Here is a 23,613-nt window from a genome sequence, read left to right as displayed (position 1 = left end):
AATATTATATACTGTTCGACTTGTCTTGAAGTCTAATTATGTATGGCATCGACCTTTTTGAGGTTCCAACTACTTTGGCCCTTTAGAGACGAAAAAAAAAAATAATTTTGGATCATATTTTGTGCAGGAAATTACACGATTATATGATGAAAAGTAAACTAATAGGTGTCTTCAGCAAAAATTATCAGAAGGTCTAGAAGTTGTGCAGGCCACATCAATCAGCTCCCAACTGTTTACCCCCTACAAGGGGTCAAAGTTACTCCTTACTTAAAACAGTATCGCTTACATACAACAGATTTTGGTGAATCGTTTACATGCAATTATTTATACCCATTTATACACTAATAATGGCAATTATTACAGTAAATAACCCAATTCCTCCCATATAAGTAACATTTCTTGGACTGCCTTCTTCAATCTCCAAAACATTTCTAGACTTCGTCCTGTTCTTACGCAACACAGTACTGAAGTATTGGTTAATGCCTGAGTCACCTCACGCATAGATTACTGTTATGCTATTCTATCTGGCATTCCGCAAAAACGTATCCATCCCTTACAACTTCTTCCCAGGATAATAACCTGCTGTTCTAAATCCACTGAACATATTACATCGATTCCCTCTCAACTTCACTGGCTCCCTGTTAACTACAGAATACAATACTAAATACTGCTCTGAACATTTAAAGCTCTCCACACCTCACTGATCTCCTACAGACTGACACTCGTCTCGCTCACTCAGATCCTCATCTGCAGCTCGACTTTCTGTACCACACGTCAGACTCAGTGCTATGGGAGGTCGAGCGTCTCTCATGGTGCTTGTCAACTCGGGAATTCTCTTCCCTCTCATATACGTCAGCTTGATTCAATAACACATTTTAAAACTGCCCTCAAAATGTATCTTTTCAAACTGGCACACCAATTGTGAATTTTGTACTTTTACTACCAGTTATCTTTGTTTGTTTGCTAATTATTGCTTTTTGATTTATCATTCTCTTGTTTTAATTTTACTAATGTTGTTTAATTTAATTGTAAGGTGACTTTGAGTGCTAAGATTATAAAACAGGATTTTCTAATGGCCTAATATAACCAAAAAAAATTGTTCAGCCTTACCTATGAAATGTAATCCCCGAGGATCTGGTTTGGAGCGTGCAGCGGTTTATACAATCCCAAGAAGCACACGCGTGAGGCGTCTGCATCCATTGCTTCACTTCACAGCAGTGCCACTCGCAATATGGCGGCGACGTTGACGTACGATGCTGCTGGTCATGCGGCGTCTAGTAAGTCTATGTCGCTACGGAAGCGCTTAATATTGACATCACAGTTAAGCACCAATCCACGAGTTTGACACCGGAAGGTCTTCTTCGGCGCTTCAAGAAAGAGTCGGAGTGTCGTGCGTGTGGTCGGCGTAAAGGTTTAAGTCGAAAAAAGAAAGAAGGTTTTTATAGTCACGAAAATGTACGTATTGTAATGGTTTTTTTTGTTGTTGTTATGCAGTTCATGTGCTCATGCATTAGTTTCAAGTCTTATGATTATAGACCTGTCTCCAACAATCTGAATTAAGTTATAGGCTTGATAAAAACGCCGGGGTTAGTAGTGAGGCCTGTGTGGGCTGCTTCTCCTATTGTTAAAGAATTGCTAATTAGGTTGCGTTGAACTGGATTTAAGATTTGCCAACAAAAATGAACAAGTAGTGCGACCGACGTTTCCTTTTCCATTTTAGAGTTCACACTTCTTGCTTGGTGAGTTCTGTCCTAGTTTGATTTCCATTCTGTTTTAAGCCAGTTCATGTCGTGTCGCGTTTTTGTAAAAACTGATTTCCAAGGCAAGTTTTTTTTTTTTAAAATCAGATATATTTGAAGTAGATTTTTTTTTAAATAAAAAAATGTAGATTGGTTTAAAACCATGTAGTTACCCTCAAAGGGATTATGTTTTCAGATTTTACTGAACTGGACGACTTCTTCAGTGCATAGCTCGGTAATACCTAATAGGTTGTACGGCAAGCTATTATAAATCAAGAGTATTTTAAATTTGAGGTATTTGAAATTTATTAATCTTCGTTTTATTTGTTGATCTGACTTGGTTGCCCAGGTCACATAGTGGTTAAGCTAAACCCGATGATTTTGGGTTCAGATCTTGTGCTACTAACACCGTATGACCAGGAGCAGATTACTTCACCTGCTTGTGCTTCAAATGAAAATACAAAAGAAATGTAATCATTTGTGCTGTATCTCAAATGTTGTCGCCTTGGATAAAGGCGTCAGCCAAATAAGCTTAAGTAATTGTAATAATAACACAGTATGTCTTTAGTGGGTGTTGAATTCTCATCCTGCACGCCTGAGCAGCGTCTTCCGCACATAGCGGTAAGAAACGTGTTACGCTTTACAGTATAGTTCTGTTGCTCCCACTGTTTAACTTAATCATGCTTAACAGGTTTAGTTAGTTGAAGTTGAACTGGAGACATGAACACCTTAATGTCAAATCCAGATTTCCTGTAGCACTCCTCCATTGCGAACATCATCTCTAGGTGCTTTACATTATAGTGAAATTGTGAGTCGTCTCTTGCCCTGAGCCCAGTGGAAAGGTGCTGCCACCTGAATTCCTTATAATTGATTTAAACAGGTTTCTAGATTATGCTTCTGTAATGGTTCAGCGTGAGCCCTGGGGGAATATTAACTTGCTTAGAGTCACTAGTAAGCCTGCTGTAGAACTGAACAGCCTTGTGCTTCAAGACTAGTAGACCGTTTTCTGTCTTGCATTTATGTGCATGGAAATTCCTAGTTGTGGTAATTAAACATGCAACGTCTCCACTCTCTTGGATCATGGTTAGAGGGTATAATTCCCATACCTCAAAACGCCAGTGTTTCAGAACTCTAGACATATTTGTAGGGCAAGGTACTATGCTGGAAAATAAAAGTAACAAAAACAAAGTACCCTGAAATGTGTTAAGGTACTTCAATAGAGCATAGTCCTTATCCTGATTACCATTCTGAGGTGAAATGGAGTGAGCAGGGCTGGATTCTGCTACTTCGCCTCCTGTTGAGGTAATGGAGTAGTGCCCAAGAGAGTTATCATAATGTCCGACCTCCAAGCTGGATGGTTAAATTGAGATCTTTAGCCAAACGAAAATGTAAGGCAAGGTTCCCTGCTACATAATGAAAAATAGAACATTGAGACCTGCTTGGTGGCCAGGCATCCTTCAATCTGTTAGATGGCAGCACAAAAAAACCCAAAGAAAGAGATGCGGCAGCGTGCCCAATTTAAGACCACGACCAGAGGAGACGTGCAGAAAGTGTGCACTTTCCACCTGCTGTCAGAGTAGAATGAATGAGACCTTGTTGCCTTTTTGTAGTATAGTGTCACCTGTCCCATAGGCTAACAAGGGCTTGGGGATCAGTAGAGAGATGCCAGGAAAAAAAAAGTATTTATTTATGTCTTACAGGTAAATCATATTAATAAGGTATTTATATTGTTGTTGGGTTTTTTTTTTTTCTCTAATCATCTTTGCTGTTTCTGTATAAATATGTTAATACAGAACTTTCCTTATTTTAAACTAACATTTTCTGCATCCAGCAATTGGCAGATCATTGTGATTTTATAAGAGGCTGTGTATCTAATGACAGCAAATTTATTAACAATATTGTCTGAAGCAGTGACCCCTAACTGCGTGTCAAGTGGTTTGCAAGCTGGCAGTCATCGGAGCAAAGTGACTTTTAATTGCTTGGGTACATTGGTCTGTTGTGTATTTTTTTTTTTTTTACTTAAACATTTAGAGTATTTGCAACAGTCAAGGGTGCTAGCTGACATCAGCACTACTACTACAACATTTACTTCTATATCACATTTTTATACAAATGATGTAGCTTAAAATGCTTTACATGATGAAGAGAATAAAGACAAAATATATTTTAAAAAAATAAAATAAAATTAGGCAATATTAAGTAACATAGAATAAAAGTAAGGTCAGATGGCTGGAGAAAAAAAATAAAATCTGCAGGGGTTCCGAGGTCACAAGACCGCTCAGCTCCCGCCCAGACATTCTACCTAACATAAATAACTTCAATCAGTCCTCATGGTATTCAGGGTTCTCATGGAAGAACTTGATGATGACGGTCATGTGGGTTCTGGCCTTTAATCCATCAATGTAGGGACTTCAGGATGCTTTGATTGGGTGGTGGGGGTGCAGATCAACACCACAGAAAACCAGAAAAAGAACAGAAGAGAAAGTAAGTGTTAGTATGGATTGTGGAGACACCAAGAATGATAATTAAATGCATATAAAAAATATCAGGATTAAAATAAAATGAAGCTATATGAAAGCCTTGTTAAAATAGTGTGATTTTAGCAGTTTTTTTAAAGTGCTCCACTATATTAGCCTGGCGAATTTCTATCGGTCAGCTCTTCCAGATTTTAGGTGCATAACAGCAGAAGGCCACCTGCCTCACCACTTCTTTTAAGTTTAGCTCTTGGAATTCTAAGCAGACCCTCATTTGAAGATCTAAGGTTACGATTTGGAGTGTAAGGTGAGAGGCATTCTGAAATATAAGAGAGAGCAGATTATTAAGGCTTTGTGAACCATAAGCAGTATTTTAAAGTCAATTCTAAATGGCACAGGTAACCAGTGTAGTGACATCAGAACTGGAGAAATGTGCTCCGATTTTCTTTTCCTACTTAAGATTCTAGCAGCTCCATTCTGCTCGAGTTGCAATCAATTGATGTCTTTTTTTTTTGGGTGGTACTGAGAGGAGTGCGTTACAGTAATCTAGCCAACTGCAAACAAAAGCGTGAAATAATTTCTCAACACCTTGCAATTTTATTATTAGAGGTCTAACTTTTGCTATATTTCTTAAGAGAAAAAATGCTGTCCTAATAATCTGATTGATATGTGATTTTAAAATTCATGTCAGAGTCAATAATTACCCCTAAATTCTTTATCTCTGTCTTGACTTTTAATTCTGATGGATCAAGTTTATTTCTAATACCCTCATTATATCCATGTTTGCCAACCACTAAAATCTTTGTTTTCTCCTTATTTAGTTTGAGAAAATTACTGCTAAATCAATATACCTAGATAGAAGAGAAATTCATCTAAAACTACCACTGTGGAGTAAACCATCTAGGTTCCTTGCAGACATTAACAAATTTTGCTTCAACTCCACACCTTCCAGTTTAGATCTTGTTTGCTTGCTGTGGTTGCCTCAGCACCCACCTCTTTTAACATATATATTCTCTTGCTATATAGTTCACTGTGCAGGCCTCTCTTCCAGCCTCACTTTTTCAATCTGGAGAGCTTACATCTGGTTTAAACAGTCTTGCAGTCTAGTGGTGACTCACACACCCATGCTGACAAACTTACCAAGTTTAAAGGAACCCTCCACCAAAAATATTTCTTTTTATATGTTACATACCCCATGTAGTTTGTAGTGATTGGCTGAGAAAAATACCGTGTTTTCATGGAGAATGGAGATAAAATATATGATGTAATGGAACTTCACTGTAACCCAATACTGACCAGCAGCCAACAATGTGAAAAACGTCCATAAAAAAAAATAATCCTAGTCCATAATCCACATGCCTGTTATCCATTTGAATGCTCCAATATGCAAAACACGTGGTTTTTGGTAAAATATGAATACTTCCAGAAAAGAGGAGCATTTCCATAACTCTGTACTTTTGAATTGAAGACCTTTCTTTCCCCCTCATTCATTGGTCAAAAGTCCTGTCCTTTTCTTTTTCATGAAAACATGAGCTTAATTTTTTCTCTCACCCATCACTGTAACCTACATGGGCAAAGTAACACACAAAAATGTAAATTTTGGTTGGACTATTCCTTTAATATCCAAGGGACTATTATGGATCACATTATTATTGATTGCTGGTCGAAATCTGGGACTTTGAAATGGAAATCCAGAATCTAGTTGTTGTTCACATAATTTAAGTTAAACTTGTGAAATGTCATGCAGAATTGCGCTAGCAGATTACTATTAGCGTCAAGTTGCTGCCGTTAAATTTCACTCTAGCAAAATGGTCCTTGGTCCAAAAAGATAAGTACTTCTGTTCTTAATCACTTATCAAAATTCCCCGACCTTAATAGTTTCTTTTAGTCTTGTACATTAACTGTTTTTAATTGTGCTTTATTAGCAATAAGATGCAGTTGACAATTAAACTTGTAGTTCTCCATCAAACTCTTTTTCCATTTGCACCTTTGTGTGTTTATTGCGAACTATCTGGTTTACTCAATTTTTTGGAAAGAAACTAGTAGAAGAAAAAGTGACTGACTGAGAACTACTCATCCACTTAAGGATTCAAGCTATTTGAGTGATCTCATTGAAAAGGGAAAATATACAATGTAATATAAGATGTTATTGGGAACTGTTGGTGTGTGTTTAAACAATTGGATTGCAACAAAAACCTGCAACCACTATGGCCCTCCAGGACCGACTTTGCCCACTCGGTTCAAAATTGAACGCAACAACAGTAAGGTCTGTCATCTCATGGATCAAGCGTGCGGGACTTGAATTCCGCTCTTCGGTTTTATCCATGTGATAGTTGCATGTTTTACTCTTGTTTCTATAGTTTTTTCTTCCAGAATTTTGATTTTATTTTCTCCTCCTCATGTATACTGAAGTTTTTGGGTTAGGTTAACTGGCAATTGTAAACTGGCCCTCTGTGTTGATATGTGCATGAGTGGGCTCGGTGTTGGTCTGGTGCTCTGTCCAGGCTTGATTTATACTTTGTTCCTAGTGCTGCCAACATTGGGTTGCAGTGAGGGCAAAGCCATGGCTGGGTTAAGTTAGTTTGAGAATTTCTGTTTTTGTGAGTATTAAAATAACCCATTTCTTTTTGGGTTACTTAATACAGTATTTTCTTTTTGCCTTTTACAGAGGAAAAATACAATTTGATACACTAAGAAAAATAGAAGACATTTTTGTTTTAATCAGGACTCTTACCTAGTCACTTGTTTTTTTTTCTTTAATATTTTAGTGTGTTCCATTATTAAAGTTAAGTTTACAGTGTTCATTTCTAATATGTAATAATTCAAACAATGACCTACTATACATTGTGTTTAACTTGATTTTTTTTTTATGCGCAGGAGTTTGTTAAATAAACCCAAGTCTGAAATGACCCCTGAGGAACTCCAAAAGAGAGAAGAGGAGGAGTTCAATACAGGACCACTCTCAGTCCTCACACAGTCCGTCAAAAATAATACACAAGTTCTAATCAACTGTCGTAACAACAAGAAGCTACTAGGACGTGTAAAAGCTTTTGATAGGTTGGTTTTTTTCTTTGGTTTTTCGTGTCTTTGATGTCTATATTAAGTGAAAAGGAAAGGAAAATCTGCATGTTTAATCAAATGAAAATTTTTGTGGTAACTGAATGCCTGGGGAAAGCATGATGGGGAAAAACATTTAAAAATGTGATGGCAATCTGCATCCAACCAAGACACCATAGTCCTGCCCCCACTGCCCATTACAGATGCATTGGTACTTGGTGTCATAATTTAAATGAGACTGGTACTTAGGCAGGCAGTGTGGTGCAGTCATTAAGGCTTTGGACTTCAAACCCTGTGGTTGTGGGTTCAGATCCCACTACTGACACTGTATGACCATGAGGGGGTTACCTGACCTGTCTGTGCTCCACCTGAAGAAAAAAAACAAAAGAAATGTAACCTTTTGTATCAGATGTTGTAAATCCCCTTCACTAAAGGCATCAGTCAAATAACCAAATGTAAATGGTACTTAGTTTTGCTTGTATGGCAATGTTGGAGTTCCTACTTGTTTGCATTATTGAGAATTTCTGGTCAGGCTTTGGCAGATTGCTGTTGATTTGCTGTGTGTTCTGCAGAATTAATGAAGGATAAGAGTGGGGAAATTATAATATACTGTGCATTTGATTTGTTTAAGGGCGTAAATGTTTCGGTTGCAGTTATTTGTACAATTTACATGTTTTGCATATTGAATATATGCAAATATGCATATATATTGAAAAAAAATACAGTAGTACCTCCTGGTCACGACCGTATTTCGTTCCAAAATTCCAGACGCGACCTGAACGTAATTTCCCCATAAGATTGTTTGTAAATACGATTAATCCGTTCCAGCCCATGCGAACTCTATGTAAATATATATTTTTGTAAGCACAGAAATAGTTAATTATACCATAGACTGCACAGTGTAATAGTAAACTAAATGTAAAAACATTGAATAACACAGAAAATCTTGAACAGAGAAAACTAACTTTGCAAGAGTTTGTGCTACATCCTTACAAACCACTCGGTGTAAGCACTTTTTTTTTTTAATGAGTTTTAACCACAGGGGGAAAAAAATTAAAGTTTGAAAAATCTTTAATTTATACAAAAACTAACCATAAACAAGCAAGAAAACTAACCTTGCATGATTCGAGCTCTGGCATGAAGGAAGTGAGGAGGAAGCTGGGTGAAAAGGAGGTTACAGTTTTGAGGGAGAATCCAGCTCCGCAAAGAAAGATTTTGATTTAGAAATCCATAGATTTCTAGTAGATTTCAGCTTCTTGTATTCGGCAGCAAGACTGGTAACGTGAATGCCACGCTCATACTTTTCAATGATTTCTTTCTTTAATTTATTTCAATTTCCTTTGAACTTTTCTTCTCGCCAACAATACCACTCTTCACTTGCTTAGAGGCCATGGTTAATTGCAAAATTAATGCAAAAGCACACAAAATAGAGCACAAAGAGTTCACAGCAAATGCACACACATCTGACCGGAAACGATGTACAGGGAGAGACTGAACACATGTGGAAATCATTGGCGCTTACGAACCAGAAGGGAAACTGGGTGCCAGTATTTTTGTTCGCCACCAGAGTGTGTGGTTGTGAACAGATGCAAAAGTTTGGCAAACTTTTTGATTGTAACCTGATTTGTACATGTTCAGAAACGTTCGTGACCAGAGGTTCTACTGTATGTATGTATGTATGTATGCATGTACAGTGGAGGAAATAATTATTTGACCCCTCACTGATTTTGTAAGTTTGTCCAATGACAAAGAAATGAAAAGTCTCAGAACAGTATCATTTCAATGGTAGGTTTATTTCAACAGTGGCAGATTGTACATCAAAAGGAAAATCGAAAAAATAACTTTAAATAAAAGATAGAAATTGATTTGCATTTCATTGAGGGAAAAGTTTTTGAACCCTCTAACAAAAAAAGACTTAATACTTAGTGGAAAAACCCTTGTTTGCAAGCACAGAGGTCAAACGTTTCTTGTAATTGATGACCAAGTTTGCGCACATTTTAGGAGGAATGTTGGTCCACTCCTCTTTGCAGATCATCTCTAAATCCCTAAGGTTTCGAGGCTGTCTCTGTGCTACTCTGAGCTTGAGCTCCCTCCATAGGTTTTCTATTGGATTAAGGTCCGGAGACTGACTAGGCCACTCCATGACCTTAATGTGCTTCTTCTTGAGCCACTCCTTTGTTGCCTTTGCTGTATGTTTTGGGTCATTGTCGTGCTGGAACACCCATCCACGACCCATTTTCAGTTTCCTGGCAGAGGGAAGGAGATTGTCGCTCAGGATTTCACGATACATGGCTCCGTCCATTTTCCCGTTAATGCGATTGAGTTGTCCTGTGCCCTTAGCAGAAAAACACCCCCAAAGCAAAATGTTTCCACCCCCATGCTTGACGGTGGGGACAGTGTTTTGGGGTCATAGGCAGCATTTTTCTTCCTCCAAACACAGCGAGTTGAGTTAATGCCAAAGAGCTCTATTTTGGTCTCATCAGACCACAGCACCTTCTCCCAGTCACTCTCTGAATCATTCAGGTGTTTATTGGCAAACTTCAGACGGGCCTGCACATGTGCCTTCTTGAGCAGGGGACCTTGCAGCCCTGCAGGATTTTAATCCATTGCGGTGTAATGTGTTTCCAATGGTTTTCTTGGTGACTGTGGTCCCTGCTAATTTGAGGTCATTAACTAACTCCTCCCGTGTAGTTCTAGGATTCTTTTTCACCTTTCTCAGAACCATTGACACCCCACGAGGTGAGATCTTGCGTGGAGCCCCAGAGCGAGGTCGATTGATGGTCATTTTGTGCTCCTTCCATTTTCGAACAATCGCACCAACAGTTGTCACCTTCTCTCCCAGCTTCTTGCTAATGGTTTTGTAGCCCATTCCAGCCTTGTGCAGGTCTACAATTTTGTCTCTGACATCCTTGGACAGCTCTTTGGTCTTTCCCATGTTGTAGAGTGTGGAGTCTGCTTGATTGATTGATTCTGTGGACAGGTGTCTTTTATACAGGTGACTAGTTAAGACAGGTGTCCTTAATGAGGGTGACTAATTGAGTAGAAGTGTCTAACCACTCTGTGGGAGCCAGAACTCTTAATGGTTGGTAGGGGTTCAAAAACTTATTTCCCTCAATGAAATGCAAATCAATTTCTATCTTTTATTTAAAGTTACTTTTTCAATTTTCCTTTTGATGTGCAATCTGCCACTGTTGAAATAAACCTACCATTGAAATGATACTGTTCTGAGACTTTTCATTTCTTTGTCATTGGACAAACTTACAAAATCAGTGAGGGGTCAAATAATTATTTCCTCCACTGTATGTATGCATGTATGTATGTATGCATGTATTCATTCATTCATTCATTCATTCATATTCATATCATTCGTATTGTGAGTCCCGGTCTGATTGTATGGGTGGTTACCTACCAGGTAACGCATGTGGTTGGTCTGCCAGTCGGCAAACATCTGCCACACCCTTGCGAGTTACGAGAAGCAGATCATAGAATGTTACATAGTTGACTGTCAAGTAATGCAAAGAGTACGTGACACGTGTTTTGCCCTTATTTGGGCTCATCAGATCTCCTGGCTGTCAAATAAACAAACCACACGCTGTGGCGCAGCATAAAGGGGCTTCGTCTGTGACACTAATGTCCGAGGTTCGATCCCCTGCGAGGGGTACAGTGGAGTGTGTACACCGGATGAGCCCAAATAAGGGCGGAACACATGTTGTGTACTCTTTGAATTATTTGACAGTAGACTATGTAACAATCTCTTTATTTGCAGTATTTTTTTTTCCTCTCTTTCCAAATTATACAATAAATACAAACAAAAATGCAAATATGTTTAGTTTTTGGTGTGCTGGATTTACTGGTGCTTTGTTGTCTCTGGGATGGTTTAAGATACTGCTTTTAACTCTACCCCAGGAGATAAGACACTTAATTGAAGTATATAACAGATTTGAGATTGGGACTATATTACAAGTTTATCACATCTTTAATGGTCATCTAAAGACCCTGTCACATTAAATTAAATTTTCAGTGATTTTTTTTTTTCTCAGTCATAATCTTCATTTACTTAATCTGAGTGAATTGGAGACCTTCACGGCACACTCTCACTGTGACCACAAGTTCTTTAGTCTAACATATCCAGATCATTCAGCCCCAGCAAAAATAAATAGGTTTGATTTTTTTTTTTCTTCCATGAGTCATAGAGGCAGGGTTGTGTGTTTGAGTTAAGAACCAATGAGTGCTGAGCTGGAAGTACAATACATAGAATGCTGCAATGAGGTTTAAAAAGAAAAGCATGTTTTGGACCTTGCAAATAGAAGAGGTTCTTGTCTGGTAGGTTCCTGCTTAATGTACCAAGACAGAATTGTGGGTTCAGGACAGATTTGCAACTTAACTCACTGGACCTGGAAAGAATTTTTTTACAGCAACAGTTCTATTGAAGGATACAGTTTAGGCTGATTTTTCCTTTTTCTATTTATGATATAAAGTGGATTGAATTAGTAAAACATCTGCAATTAGTACCCATCCATAAATGTCCGGTTACATTCATGTTGCAATTTATTGAAGAAATATTTGCTTACTTATATGTGATAATATTTATCTGGCATCTGTCTTCATGTTTTGTTTTGAGCTAAATTTGATTAAAGGACTGTTTAATTTTCTTTTTGTTTCAAAAACATACATATGGATTTTGTGATGCTTTAGTTAATGCATTGTATTTATTTATTTTATTGAAATCAAATAACATTCCTTACAAATAACTCGAGTTTTACACACAAAAAAATTTTGGAACAAATCAGCCCTCCTCTCCCTGAGAGAAAGTGCTAGGCCAGTAGAGTAGAACTTTAAGCTAGTAAAAAATAAGTAAATAGATAAATTAATAAATGAATAAAGATAAATGGAGTAAAAGATGGGAGAGAACCTGCTTCCTCAATTTAAATGCTTATTCTAAAATGTTATTGAGATCCTGCCAGGTTTTGAAAAAGTTTTGCACAGATCCTCTAAGTGCGGATTTGTTTTTTTCCAGTTTGAAGTGGTATATAACATCAGTTACCCGCTGACTTAAGAGGCGAGTTATGATTCTTCCAGTTGAGCAAAACAAGTCTACGTGCCAATAGTCTAGTGAAGGCCATTACAGTTTGTTTCTCCTTCTACACTTTAAGCCCATCTGGGAGCCCACCACACACAGTTGTTAGTGAGTTAGGAGGGATTGTGACACCAAGACTGTCTGAAAGGCATTTAAAGATTTTGGTTCAGAATGATGTTAATTTAGTGCAGGCCCAAAACATGCGGCCCAGTGAGACTGGAGCTTGATTGCAGCGATCGCAGGTTGGATCTCGCCCTGGAAACATTTTGGGCAATTTTAAATGAGAGAGATGCGCTTGATATATAATTTTGAGTTGAATAATTGTATGCTTTGCGCATATGAAGCTCGAGTGAATTCTGTGCATTGCAACCTTCCACTCTGAGATGTTAAGTAAGAGATCCTTTTCCCACTGTCCTCTTGGATTTTTGAAAGGGAGGGACTGTAAAATGGTGTTATATATTACAGAGATGCTGTCTGAGTTCTCAAGACTGATCAAAATTTTTTCCAGCATAGAGGTAGGTGGGAGACGAGGAAAATTTAACAGGTTCTGTTTAACAAAGTTTCTAATTTGAAGGTAGTGAAAGAAATGTGGTGTTTGGAAAGTTAAATTTGGAGTGCAGTTGTTCGTAGGATGCAAAGATGCAAAGACATTGTCTATGTACAGATCTCTAAGTGATTTAATCCCGAATATTTTCCAGACATTAAAAACTGCATATGTCCGAAAGGGTGGAAAAAGGTGGTTCTCATGCAGAGGTGAAATGCATTGTATTTATTGTTACAGGTAATGTATTTGTTTTTACTTGACTGACTTTTTTTTTTTTTTTTTCTTTTTCTCCCCCCTTTGTTTAGACATTGCAACATGGTTCTTGAAAATGTAAAGGAGATGTGGACTGAAGTACCTAAAAGTGGCAAGGGCAAGAAGAAATCTAAACCTGTGAACAAGGACCGCTATATTTCCAAGATGTTCCTTCGGGGTGATTCAGTAATTGTGGTGCTGAGGAACCCTCTGATCACAGGAAAATAACTGTACCCTCCTACGTTGTACTGCAGGGTTTCTAGATTCTGCCAGTCAATACAGTTTTCTGTACTTTAATCCTTTATTTTGTGTTAACCATAAATTCTTACATTAAATATTACAATAACCTTTTCAGTTGGTGTCTTACAAGGCTTGAATGAAGCATCAAAACATGCCCTTTGTATCACTTCATAACTAGCCATTGTTCCATTAGAAATTGGAGCTGCATTTTGTATTAGCTGGAGTGAAAAAGAGCAATCGAGGAAGACAATATCATTTTGTAATTTTCTTTTTTTTAATAAACTGATAAAACAGAAGTAAAACGTGTTCTACTATGGCATAAATTTTTCTGTGTCCCCGTTCCCCCCACCCAACCATTACCTTTTGGTTTTAGAAACATTGCAAACGGTGCATTTCTTTTAAAATTCTGTCCAGATGTTTGCAGTTGTAATAAGCTACATGGAAATATATTCTGCTGAATTGCGTTTTTTGCATTTTCTGTACAATTGGTGAGCAAATGTTTTTTGAAAGGTTGTTCTTAATCTCCGTTTGGTTAAAGATATTCCTGTACGTTCCACATTGTAAGTTTACGTTTTCCTTTTTTAGCCTTTGGTTTTTTTTGGTATTCACTCATTCTGACAGAACTTTCTCAGTGCTTCAGTGAATATTTCAGCCTTAAAGAGTTAGCCGTTTGACACCCACTTCTGGTATTCATAGTTATCTAAGAAGCTTCTGTTGAACTGTTTTCTATGCTGTCATCTTTGATCATTTCTCTTTCATATAGTTGAGTTAAACGGTTTGTTCCATATGAGTTAATTTCTTTTTTCTCACATTTTTAAACTGGATTATAGATTTGTTTGTGCCAGTAGCTTATTTTTTAGAAGCTGATTCAAGATATGTAAAATAAGCAGGTTGTACTTGAGGTATAGTGCCTTGCCTTCTTCTTGTGTGCTGTTCTCTGTATATTTGCTTACTACAGAGACTAAATTTCCAATATCTTGGCCCAGTCATTGAACTTTGGATCCTGGAGGAGTAATGTGGATTCCATCCAGGCCATGGAACAGTGGACCAGCTCATTACCGTCATGGGGATCCTGGAGGGGTCTTGGGAGTACACCCAATCGCACTGTATGTTTTGTGGATTTAGTGAGGGTGTATGACAGGTTTTCTTGAGGGATTCTGGGAGCTGTGTTGGTGGCCGGTGACCATACTTAGGGCTGTTTAATAATCGTCGTTAGAGCTTTGGGGGGTTGACTGAACAGTACTGTTCTTAGTGGGTGTGGGACTCTGCCAGGGCTGTGCTTTGTTTCCTATCCTCTTTGTGATTTTCATGGACAGAATATCAAGGTCCAGCTGGGGAGGGGATGATGTCCAGTTCTGTGGCCTAAGAATTGTGCCACTGGGTTTTGCAGATGATGTGGTCCTGTTGGCTTCATTTGACTATGAATGCAACCAAGTGTGAAGCGGCAGGGATGAGGATCAGCACCTTCAAATCAGAGGCCATGGTTGTCAGTAGGAAAAAGGTGGATGGTCGTCTCTGAGAGGGAGGTGAGTTGCTGCCTTAAGTGAAGAAGTTTGAGTATCTTGAGGTCTTGTTCAAAAGAGGGAAAAAATGACAAGCAGATCAAGGCAGCGAGTGAAGTTATGTTGTCACCAGTTAATCTATGTCCCTGCACTCAAATATGGTCGTGAGCTTTGGGTAATGTCCAAAAAGATGGGATTGCTGGTAGAAATGGCTGAAATGAACTTTCTTCATAGGGGGGCTATGCTTTCCCTTAGAGATAAGATGAGATGTGCAGATATCTGGTAGAGGCTCAGAGTAGAGCCGCTGACCTGCCACATTGAGAGGAGCAAGCCGAGGTGGGTCGGGCATGACAGGCTGGGGGAAGACCCAGGGCTTACTGTAAGGATGGTCATTTCTAGATGGCCTGGGAATGCCTTGGAATTCCACAGCATGAGTTGGCAAGTGTGGCTGGGGAATGGAATGTGTAGGCCTCGCTGCTAAGACTGTTGCACCCGGGCGTGGATAAGCAGTTGAAAAATGAAAGACTTAAAAAAAAAAATAAATAAATAATAATAAAAATCGAGATTATTGAAAATCACAAAGGACAGATGTAAGGCCACTTTATTTAATGAGAATTATACAACTCAAGTAACTGTTCTGCTTAACTTCTACCTGCGTAGTAAATGATGGCCAGGGGATCTTTTTTTTTTTTTTTTTTTTTGGCCCAATCCACTGCTACTGTTCCCCTGACCCCCCATTGTTTGTTTCCATATTACTTCCTTTTTCACAATCTGCAGGGTGGCTTAGAGTAGACAGGTCGATGGCGATAATCTTAACTGGTCTAGTAATAGCTCATCAGGTTTATTAGACTATAAAGTTTGTTTTTTCGGTGTTCTTTTGTTTTCTATATGTCAGCCTCTAATTTAATGGTTGTCATTGACACATTTAGTGACATCCTTCTGTTGTGAGCTCATCATCTCTTCCATGAAAATCGCAGTGAGGCTGAGCAGCATGCAACAAGCCCTGGAGGTGGATGTCGGTCCATCGCGGCGCACTTGAGCACACATTCGCACTCGCTGTCACTCGACCAATTTGAAACAAATGACTTGTGGAGCTGCGACAGACACATCGATGCCACATTCTGTTTGGATGCAAAGTCCATTTTCAAAATTTGCTGCTATGTTTCTTGCGCACAAGGTGGATATCAGTTACACTTAATTCATTTAATCTATTTCTGCATGTTGTTGAACTTTAATTTCTTTTTCTTCTCTGTTATCCTGCAAATGGAAAGCTTTGTGATGTTGTGATTATCACCACTGCCTATCCTCGATGGATGCTATGTGTGAAGCTGGCGTGTCCTGTCCCAGAGTGTTTTCTTGGTGTGATGTGTTTTCTGCTCGCATTGATCGAGAACTCTAAAGAGGTCCAGTGGGAGTGTGGGCAATGGTGACTTGGTGTCCAGTTCAGGGCCATGCACTGAAAGATAGTGAGCCAGACTGAATCTCCCTGGGGCCTTTTACCGGGCTTGGCCTGTTCAGAAAATGGTAGCACACATGAACGGATATTCCTACAAGCATTTTGACAGATAAAAGAAAAAGCCCATTCCCACCTTACAGATTTGCAGCAATGTCAGAACACAGCTTTGGCTCTTCTCATAGTTGGCCTTGTTTGTGCCCGAGGATGGCGATGATGAAAGTGATCTTTATATTTTTTTATTTTTTTTTTTTGCAAGCGATGGATACTTCCTCCTAATGAATTATTGAGTGAGACTCTAGAATCTAATTGCTTGTGTTTGTCCACAGTTTGACTGAGGTGTGTTTTCGCACTCTGCTGTGTCAACGAGGAGATTTAAGGTCAAAGATGGCTTTTTCATCCAAGCAGGAAAGAAGAGCAAGACATAAAGGTACAAAAAAATTATGAAGGTTGATTTAATGAAACTCGCTGACATTTGTAGATGTGTCATAAAATTTATATTCAAAATGTGACAAAGTCAAATTAGGGCACACGAGTCAGTCTGTGGTGTGCAACTGGAAAACATTGATCTTGTTTTTACTAAGCAATTATAAAACCTCGGTGACATGATATTGAAAACTGTTTCAAAAGAAGTCATTTGTTGCTTTAATTTTCACCTCTGCAGGCCAGTCTACTGTCTTCTTCCTTGGGCAGCTGTTCTTCAGTATGCCGTGAACCCCAGCTTTTTGTCAGTTTGGTGTGAGAACATCCTGAACTTCACCCTGATACACTAAGGTATTTTATTTTCTTAGATGTTTTTCTAAATATCTGAATATTAAATCAGAAGGGGACACAGCAAACAACCAGAAAACAACAAACCCACTTCTGCCATCATCCTCTGAAGTATTTTGATACTATTTTCATATTGAAAATGACCATTTTTTTTATTACTAGCCAGGCTACTTGTCATAGACAGGTTATAGAATCATTTAATAGTATTTGCCGTCTCTGGCCTCACATGTACCTTCAGGACCTTTCATCACTATCCATGTGCGTCTGCCGCCAGACCCATTTCCTCTTGACCGGCACTCCCTGCAAAGCCTACTTCTCGGGCTCTGTCAAAGACAAAAGAGAAAGAACAGGGGCGACACCACGACCCCATCTTATATATATATAAATAAACGTCTACACGTGGAAGTGTGTGTCTGTCTAGCCCAGAAGTGAGAGGTGGAGTTGGGATAAGGGCTCCGAGGAAACAGAAAACTCGCTTAGCTGCTAATAACACAAGCCAGGCCAGCATGTCAGCAAAATGAAACCTCTGAAGAAAGACAAAATCGCTGACCCACTAACATTGGCAAAATGGTGTCCCTTTTTCTTTTCTTCCTGCCGCTAATGCACAAGTGATGCGAGCACATCGGCAAAACGAATCCAAGGAGAGAGACGCCCAGAGTAGTTCCTTTCAATTACCTGACTTCTCTACATTTCAGTTTCAATTGGTTTCTAGGACTATGGGCTTTTTACAGCAAGGGCTTACACAGCTAGTATATTATAAATGCAAAATAATAAAGGCTTTTCCTCAAAAAGTAATATCCCTTAGGACAGGGGTTGCCAACTCCTGTCCTGAAGGACCACCATGGCTGCAGGTTTTCATTCTAACCCTTTTCTTAACAAGTGGCCTGTTTTTGCTGCTAATTAACATCTTTTGAACTAATTTTAATTGACTTGCTCTTTAAGACTCAGGCCGCTTAATGGTTTCTTTTTTCCTTAATTAGCAACCAGACAATAATGAGATACAAAATGAACCAAAACAACTGGTGTCCATCATTCAATATCTGAAAATAAAGAAAGGTGAAGGTCTCAGGAATGTCAATCTGCTCAGGACCCCCAAACATTTTAACGGTGCTCTTAGAAAGAGAGAAATCAACAATTTCATAAATGTCTGCTAATGAACCATGACAGCAACAAGTCACAGAATTAAAGAACAAGTTTAATTAACGACGGCACCTCATTAAGCAGCTGGTTGGGGTGAAATTGGTTGGAGGTTGAGACCGTGACTTCGCTGGCCTTCTCTTGGCTCCCTCACTTCACATTTCATTTCTGTTTTCATTTACGGAAAGAAATTAAGCAAATCAGAGGAACAATGAAGAAATTTAGGGGAACAAATCTTAAAGGAGAAGTCATTTAAAATGAATTCACAAGAAGTTAGTTAGCAGCACAAACAGGGCACTCATTTAAAAAAAGGGTCAGAATGAAAATCTGCAGCCACAGTAGTCCTCCAGGACTGGAGCTGGCAACCCCTGCCTTAGGACACAAGTCTCAAATTAGACTGGAAGACATGACGACACTTCCTGTTAAGTACATGCCAGGCAGGAAGAGGCGGGTCCAGGGAGATGGATACCGGAGGTGGCGGCAGAGGTGGTTGGGCAGTCAATCATCTGATCTGTAGAGGGAGAAAGAGAAGAGGCATTAGTATACACCGCCATCTTGTGGATCGGCATTGAATTACCACCACCAGAGCTTTTAAACTGTCCTCGAGGCACACTTGTGTGACAAAGGTAAATCAAAAAGTAAAGGCAATTTGAAAATTACACAGTAACTGCAACAGACAAAAGCTGACTCAATACAGCTCATTTGCCATGGCTTACGGGTAGTTTGAGCACACACAGCACAGTGCTCTGCCATTAACGTAGTGGAAGCCAAGGTCAAATATACATGGATGCTCTGCTGCGGGGTTGCAGCATTGTTGAACAACATGCCATAGTGAGATTTCTTTGGGCAAAGAGAATGAAACCTGCTGAAATTCATAAACACTTTATAAATGGGTAGAATGGTTTAAAGTGGGAAGAGCAAGTGTAAGCGCAAAGCTCATTCTGGTCAACCATCAACATGGCGCACACACAAGGTGAAGATGTTGACTTTGGTGAATTTCCGCAAGTTTCACTCCCTCTGCCCACAGAAATCTCACTATGGTGTGCAATAGGCCTCTCTGAGTTTCTTTTGTACTCAACTGTGAATAGACACGAGTAGACTATAGCTATTGTGAAAATGTGTCTCACTATTATAGAAGCAGATGAGTGTGTCCATGGGAATAAAATACTTGGATAGGAAGGGTTTACTGTAACAGCAGAAATTTATTTCATTCCAGAAGTTACAAACTAAACATACATACAACAAGAAATGATCTCTAATATCTCAAGCCCCCAAAACAACAAAGAAGATTTGCAGGAAAAATGTATTAGAGATATAATATATTTTAAAAGTTGTCTGTCTTGTGACACAAAACCAGTCCAGAAGGTGTTATCAGTAGCACACAGAAACTGTCAAATGATATTAAGAATCTGTTGTCGCCCTACTGCCTGGTAGCACCTACTGAAGACTCCAGTCCCATTTCCAACCTTCTTGGACAAGAGTCTGTGTTGGCGGGTGCCACCCTCTTTCCTGGTCTTCTAGCAATTCAGCATTCCAGTGACATGAAGCTCCTCTGCCCTTATGGGTGTCACCTGGTGCCAACAATGGTGTGGCAGAGCACCATGAGAAGCATTTGTTGCATTCATTGATAAGATCACTTTGGAATCAATGAAACTGATGAGAGGACTTTCAGTTGTATCCGTCTTGGGGGGCAAAGTGGGTAGCTTTGATTCTTGGATTTTGACCCGAGTACCCAGCCACTGTCTTTGTGGAGTATGCATGCTCTCCCTTTGTCAGCTCCTCCCACTTTCCAAAGACCTGTGTATGGGAGATTGATTGGCAGCCCTAAAAGAGCCCCTTATAGATAAGATTAGATTATTTATTTATGAAAGAACATTTAAAATGGGGCGGCACGGTGGTGCAGTGGGTAGTGCTGCTGCCTAACAGTTAGCAGACCCGGGTTTGATTCATGGGTCCTACCTGCGTGAAGTTTGCATGTTCTCCCCGTGTCTGCGTAGGTTTCCTCCCACAGTCCAAGGACATTCAGGTTAGGTACATTGGCGATCCTAAATTGTCCCTAGTGTGTGTGTGTGTGTGTGTGTGTGTCCTGCGGTGAGCTGGCATGCCCTGCACGGGATTTGTTCCTGCCTTGCGCCCTGTGCTGGCTGGGGTTGGCTCCAGCAGACCCCCTTGACCCTATGTTAGGATATAGTGGGTTGTATAATGGATGGATGGACATTTAAAACAACAGAGGTTGCACCAAAGTGCTGTACAAAGAAGCATTAAAATAAACACAATGCAAACAATCATGTAGAAGCAGATTTATAAAACCACCAATTATAACATCCACCACAATCCCATTATACATAGCAAAAGGCGAAAACAAGTTTGTCTTAAGCCGACTTTTAAAAACCTCGATAGAGGATGAATTCCTGATGTGAAAAGGGAAGCCATTTAAAAGCCGAGGAGCAACAACTGAGAAAGCTTTGTCTCCCCTCGACTTCAGCCGAGATCTTGGCACTACGAGGACTAGGTGACCAGATGACCTCAGTGCTCTCAGTGCCACATAGGAGGTGAAGGAGGTCACAGGTGTATTTTGGGGTGAGACCAACCAAGGCTTTAAAAACAGACAACAAGATTTTAAAGTCAATGTGACATCTCACTGGTAGCCAGTGGCGAGAGAGGCTAAAATTGGGGAGATGTGACCCTCTTTTCTTGACCCAATTAAGAATCTAGCTGCAGCATTTTGAACCAGCTGAAGGCGCGACAGAGCAGATTTTAGCAGACCCAAATATAAGGAATTACAATAACAACAACAACCTTTATTTATATAGCACATGTTCATACAAATAATGTAGCTCAAAGTGCTTTACTGGTCACCAGCACAGAAACCCGGAAAATGAACAGAAGAGAGAGTAGGGGTTAGTACAGATTTTGGAGCCACCATGAATAATCATGATAATTAATTGAATATACAGAGCATCAGAATTAAACTAAAATAAAGTTATGAGAAAGCCATGTTACAATAATGAGTTTTCAGCAGTGTTTTAAAGTGCTCCACTGTATTAGCCTGGTGAATTCCTATTGGATTTCAGCTGCAGAAGGCCGCCTCACCACTTCTTTTAAGTTTAGCTCTTAGAATTCTAAGCAGACACTCATTTGAAGATCTAAGGTTACGATTTGGAGTGTAAGGTGAGAGGCATTCTGAAATATAAAATGGAGCAGAGATTATTTAAGGCTTTGTAAACTATAAGCAGGATTTTAAAGTCAGTTCTGAATGACACAGGTAACCAGTGTAGTGACATCAGAACTGATGTACTCGGATTTTCTTTTCCTAGTTAAGATTCTAGCAGCTCCATTCTGCACTCATTTTAGTCGATGTATGTCTTTTTTGGGTAGTCCTGAGAGGAGAGCGTTACAGTAATCTAGTTGACTGAAAACAAATGTGTGAATTAATTTCTCAGCATCTTGCAATGTTATAAGGGGTCTAACTTTTGCTATATTTCTTAAGTGGAAAAATGCTCTCCTAGTAATCTGATTAATATGTGATTTAAAATTCAGGTCAAATTCAGTAGTTACCCCTAAATTCCTTACCTCCGTTTTGGCTTTTAATCCTAATGTATCAAGTTTATTTCTAATAACCTCATTATATCCATTATTTCCAATCACTAAAATTTCTGTTTTCTCTTTATTTAGTTTGTGAAAATTACTACTCACCCATTCAGAAACACAAGTAAGACATTGTGTTAGTGAAACAACAGAGTCGGGGTCATCAGGCACTATTGATAAGTACAGTTGTGTGTCATCAGCATAGCAGTGGTGGCTCACGTTATGGCCCGAGATAATTTGACCTAACGGAAGCATGTAAATCGAAAAGAGCAACGGACCCAGGATAGAGCCTTGTGCAACACCATATAGAATATCACGTGTCTTTGAAGTATAATTACCACAACTTACAAAGAATTTTCTACCTGCCAGGTAGGATTCAAACCAATTTAAGACCCCGCCAGAGAGTCCCACCCACTGACTAAGGTGATTTCTAAGAAATTTTGTGATCAATGGTGTCAAATGCAGCACTCAGATGTAAGAGGATAACAGATAAGCGGCCTCTGTCTGCATTTACTCGCAAGTCATTTACTACTTTAACGAGTGCAGTTTCTGTGCTGTGATTTGTTTTGAAACCCGACTGAAACTTATCTAGAATAGCAGGTTTATTGAGGTGGTCATTTAGCTGCTTAATGACTGCCTTCTCTAGAATTTTACTTAAGAAAGGCAGGTTAGAAATGGGTCTAAAATTTATAAAAGCAGAGGAGTCAAGATTATTTTTCTTGAGCAGGGGTTTAACTACAGCAATCTTAAGACAGTCTGGGAAAACCCCCGTATCTAATGACGAGTTTACTATGTCAAGAATATTATCAATTAGCACGCCCAACACTTCTTTGAAAAACCTTGTTGGTATTGGGTCAAGGATGCAGGTGGAGGATCTCAGTTGAGAAATTATTTTATATAAATCAGGTAAATCCATTCTGGTGAAAGAAGTTAATTTGTTTAAAATGGAGTACTGGGGTTTAAGTGGTTCAGTATTGTGGAGATGTACTGTATTATTTCTAATATCATTAATGTTTTGATTAAAAAATACAGCAAAAGCCTCATTAGTTTCACTGGAAGTTTTTTGGAGGCATTCCATTGAGAGACTGGGGTTTATCAGATGATCAATCGTAGAGAATAAGACTCTGGGATTACTAGAATTGTTATTTATAATTCTAGAGAAATAACAGCGCCAATCAAGACGGACTATCTCTATATATAATCTTCATTTGGATCTTGATCTTTGTTTGTCCGCGAATGAATTAGAAGAAGAAGCACTAGATGGCAGTAGAGAGACAGCTAAAACATAGGCATTGCATTAAGAATCTCCTCCAGGCTTATACTACTGAAGACTGTAGTACGCCAGTCACACCTCAAAACACAGACATTCAAACTAAAGAAATTGTTGTGCTTTAAATTAACTAAAGAGATCTTCATTTAGATCTTGATCTTTGTTTGTCTGCGAATTCCACGCATGCGTAGACCACCTTCCAGTTTAGTACGCTGTTGTTACTCACGGATGTCAACAATGTGCCGGAATAACGACAGGGGTGGTGGACAGTGTTACGCTGGTTAGCTCCTGAGGCCTGGTTAGAGAATGAGATTGCCGAAGATAAAAGGTACGTGCCTACGTAACATATGAATGAAAGAAAGACAGTGGAGAAAATGAATGACAACGTAACAGCACGCTCCAGGAAATTATTATTGTTACGTTGTAGCCGGCGAGTGCTGCGCATCTCACAGTTGTACCGTGGCTTGCTCACATGTCAGTGAAGTGATCTCTATTTATGCTTTAAAGAG

General features: G+C 39.2%; 1 protein-coding gene and 1 long non-coding RNA gene across 2 annotated transcripts; both read left to right on the top strand.

Moving 5' to 3' along the window:
* The first annotated feature begins 1,335 nt into the window (after positions 1-1,335).
* Positions 1,336-13,685, top strand: snrpd2 (small nuclear ribonucleoprotein D2 polypeptide). The gene is made up of 3 exons (XM_039768101.1): positions 1,336-1,455; positions 7,091-7,270; positions 13,197-13,685. Coding segments are annotated over exons 1-3 (357 nt in total). The 5' UTR covers positions 1,336-1,453; the 3' UTR covers positions 13,372-13,685.
* A 1,944-nt stretch (positions 13,686-15,629) lies between these two features.
* On the top strand, positions 15,630-17,106 carry LOC120538700. Its single transcript, XR_005635503.1, has 3 exons — positions 15,630-16,062; positions 16,668-16,768; positions 17,003-17,106. It is a non-coding gene; the product is annotated as an uncharacterized LOC120538700 (long non-coding RNA).
* The last annotated feature ends 6,507 nt before the right edge of the window (positions 17,107-23,613 follow it).

This window comes from Polypterus senegalus, chromosome 11 (assembly GCF_016835505.1).
Source record: "Polypterus senegalus isolate Bchr_013 chromosome 11, ASM1683550v1, whole genome shotgun sequence".
Taxonomy (NCBI): Eukaryota; Metazoa; Chordata; class Cladistia; order Polypteriformes; family Polypteridae; genus Polypterus; species Polypterus senegalus.
The sequence above is the reverse complement of the archived record's forward strand: the minus strand, read 5'-3'. Positions and strand labels throughout refer to the sequence as shown.

Coding starts and splice junctions, on each gene's coding strand:
- snrpd2 (XM_039768101.1), top strand. Junction 7,271..13,196: donor CGTGTAAAAGCTTTTGATAG/GTTGGTTTTTTT, acceptor CCCTTTGTTTAG/ACATTGCAACATGGTTCTTG.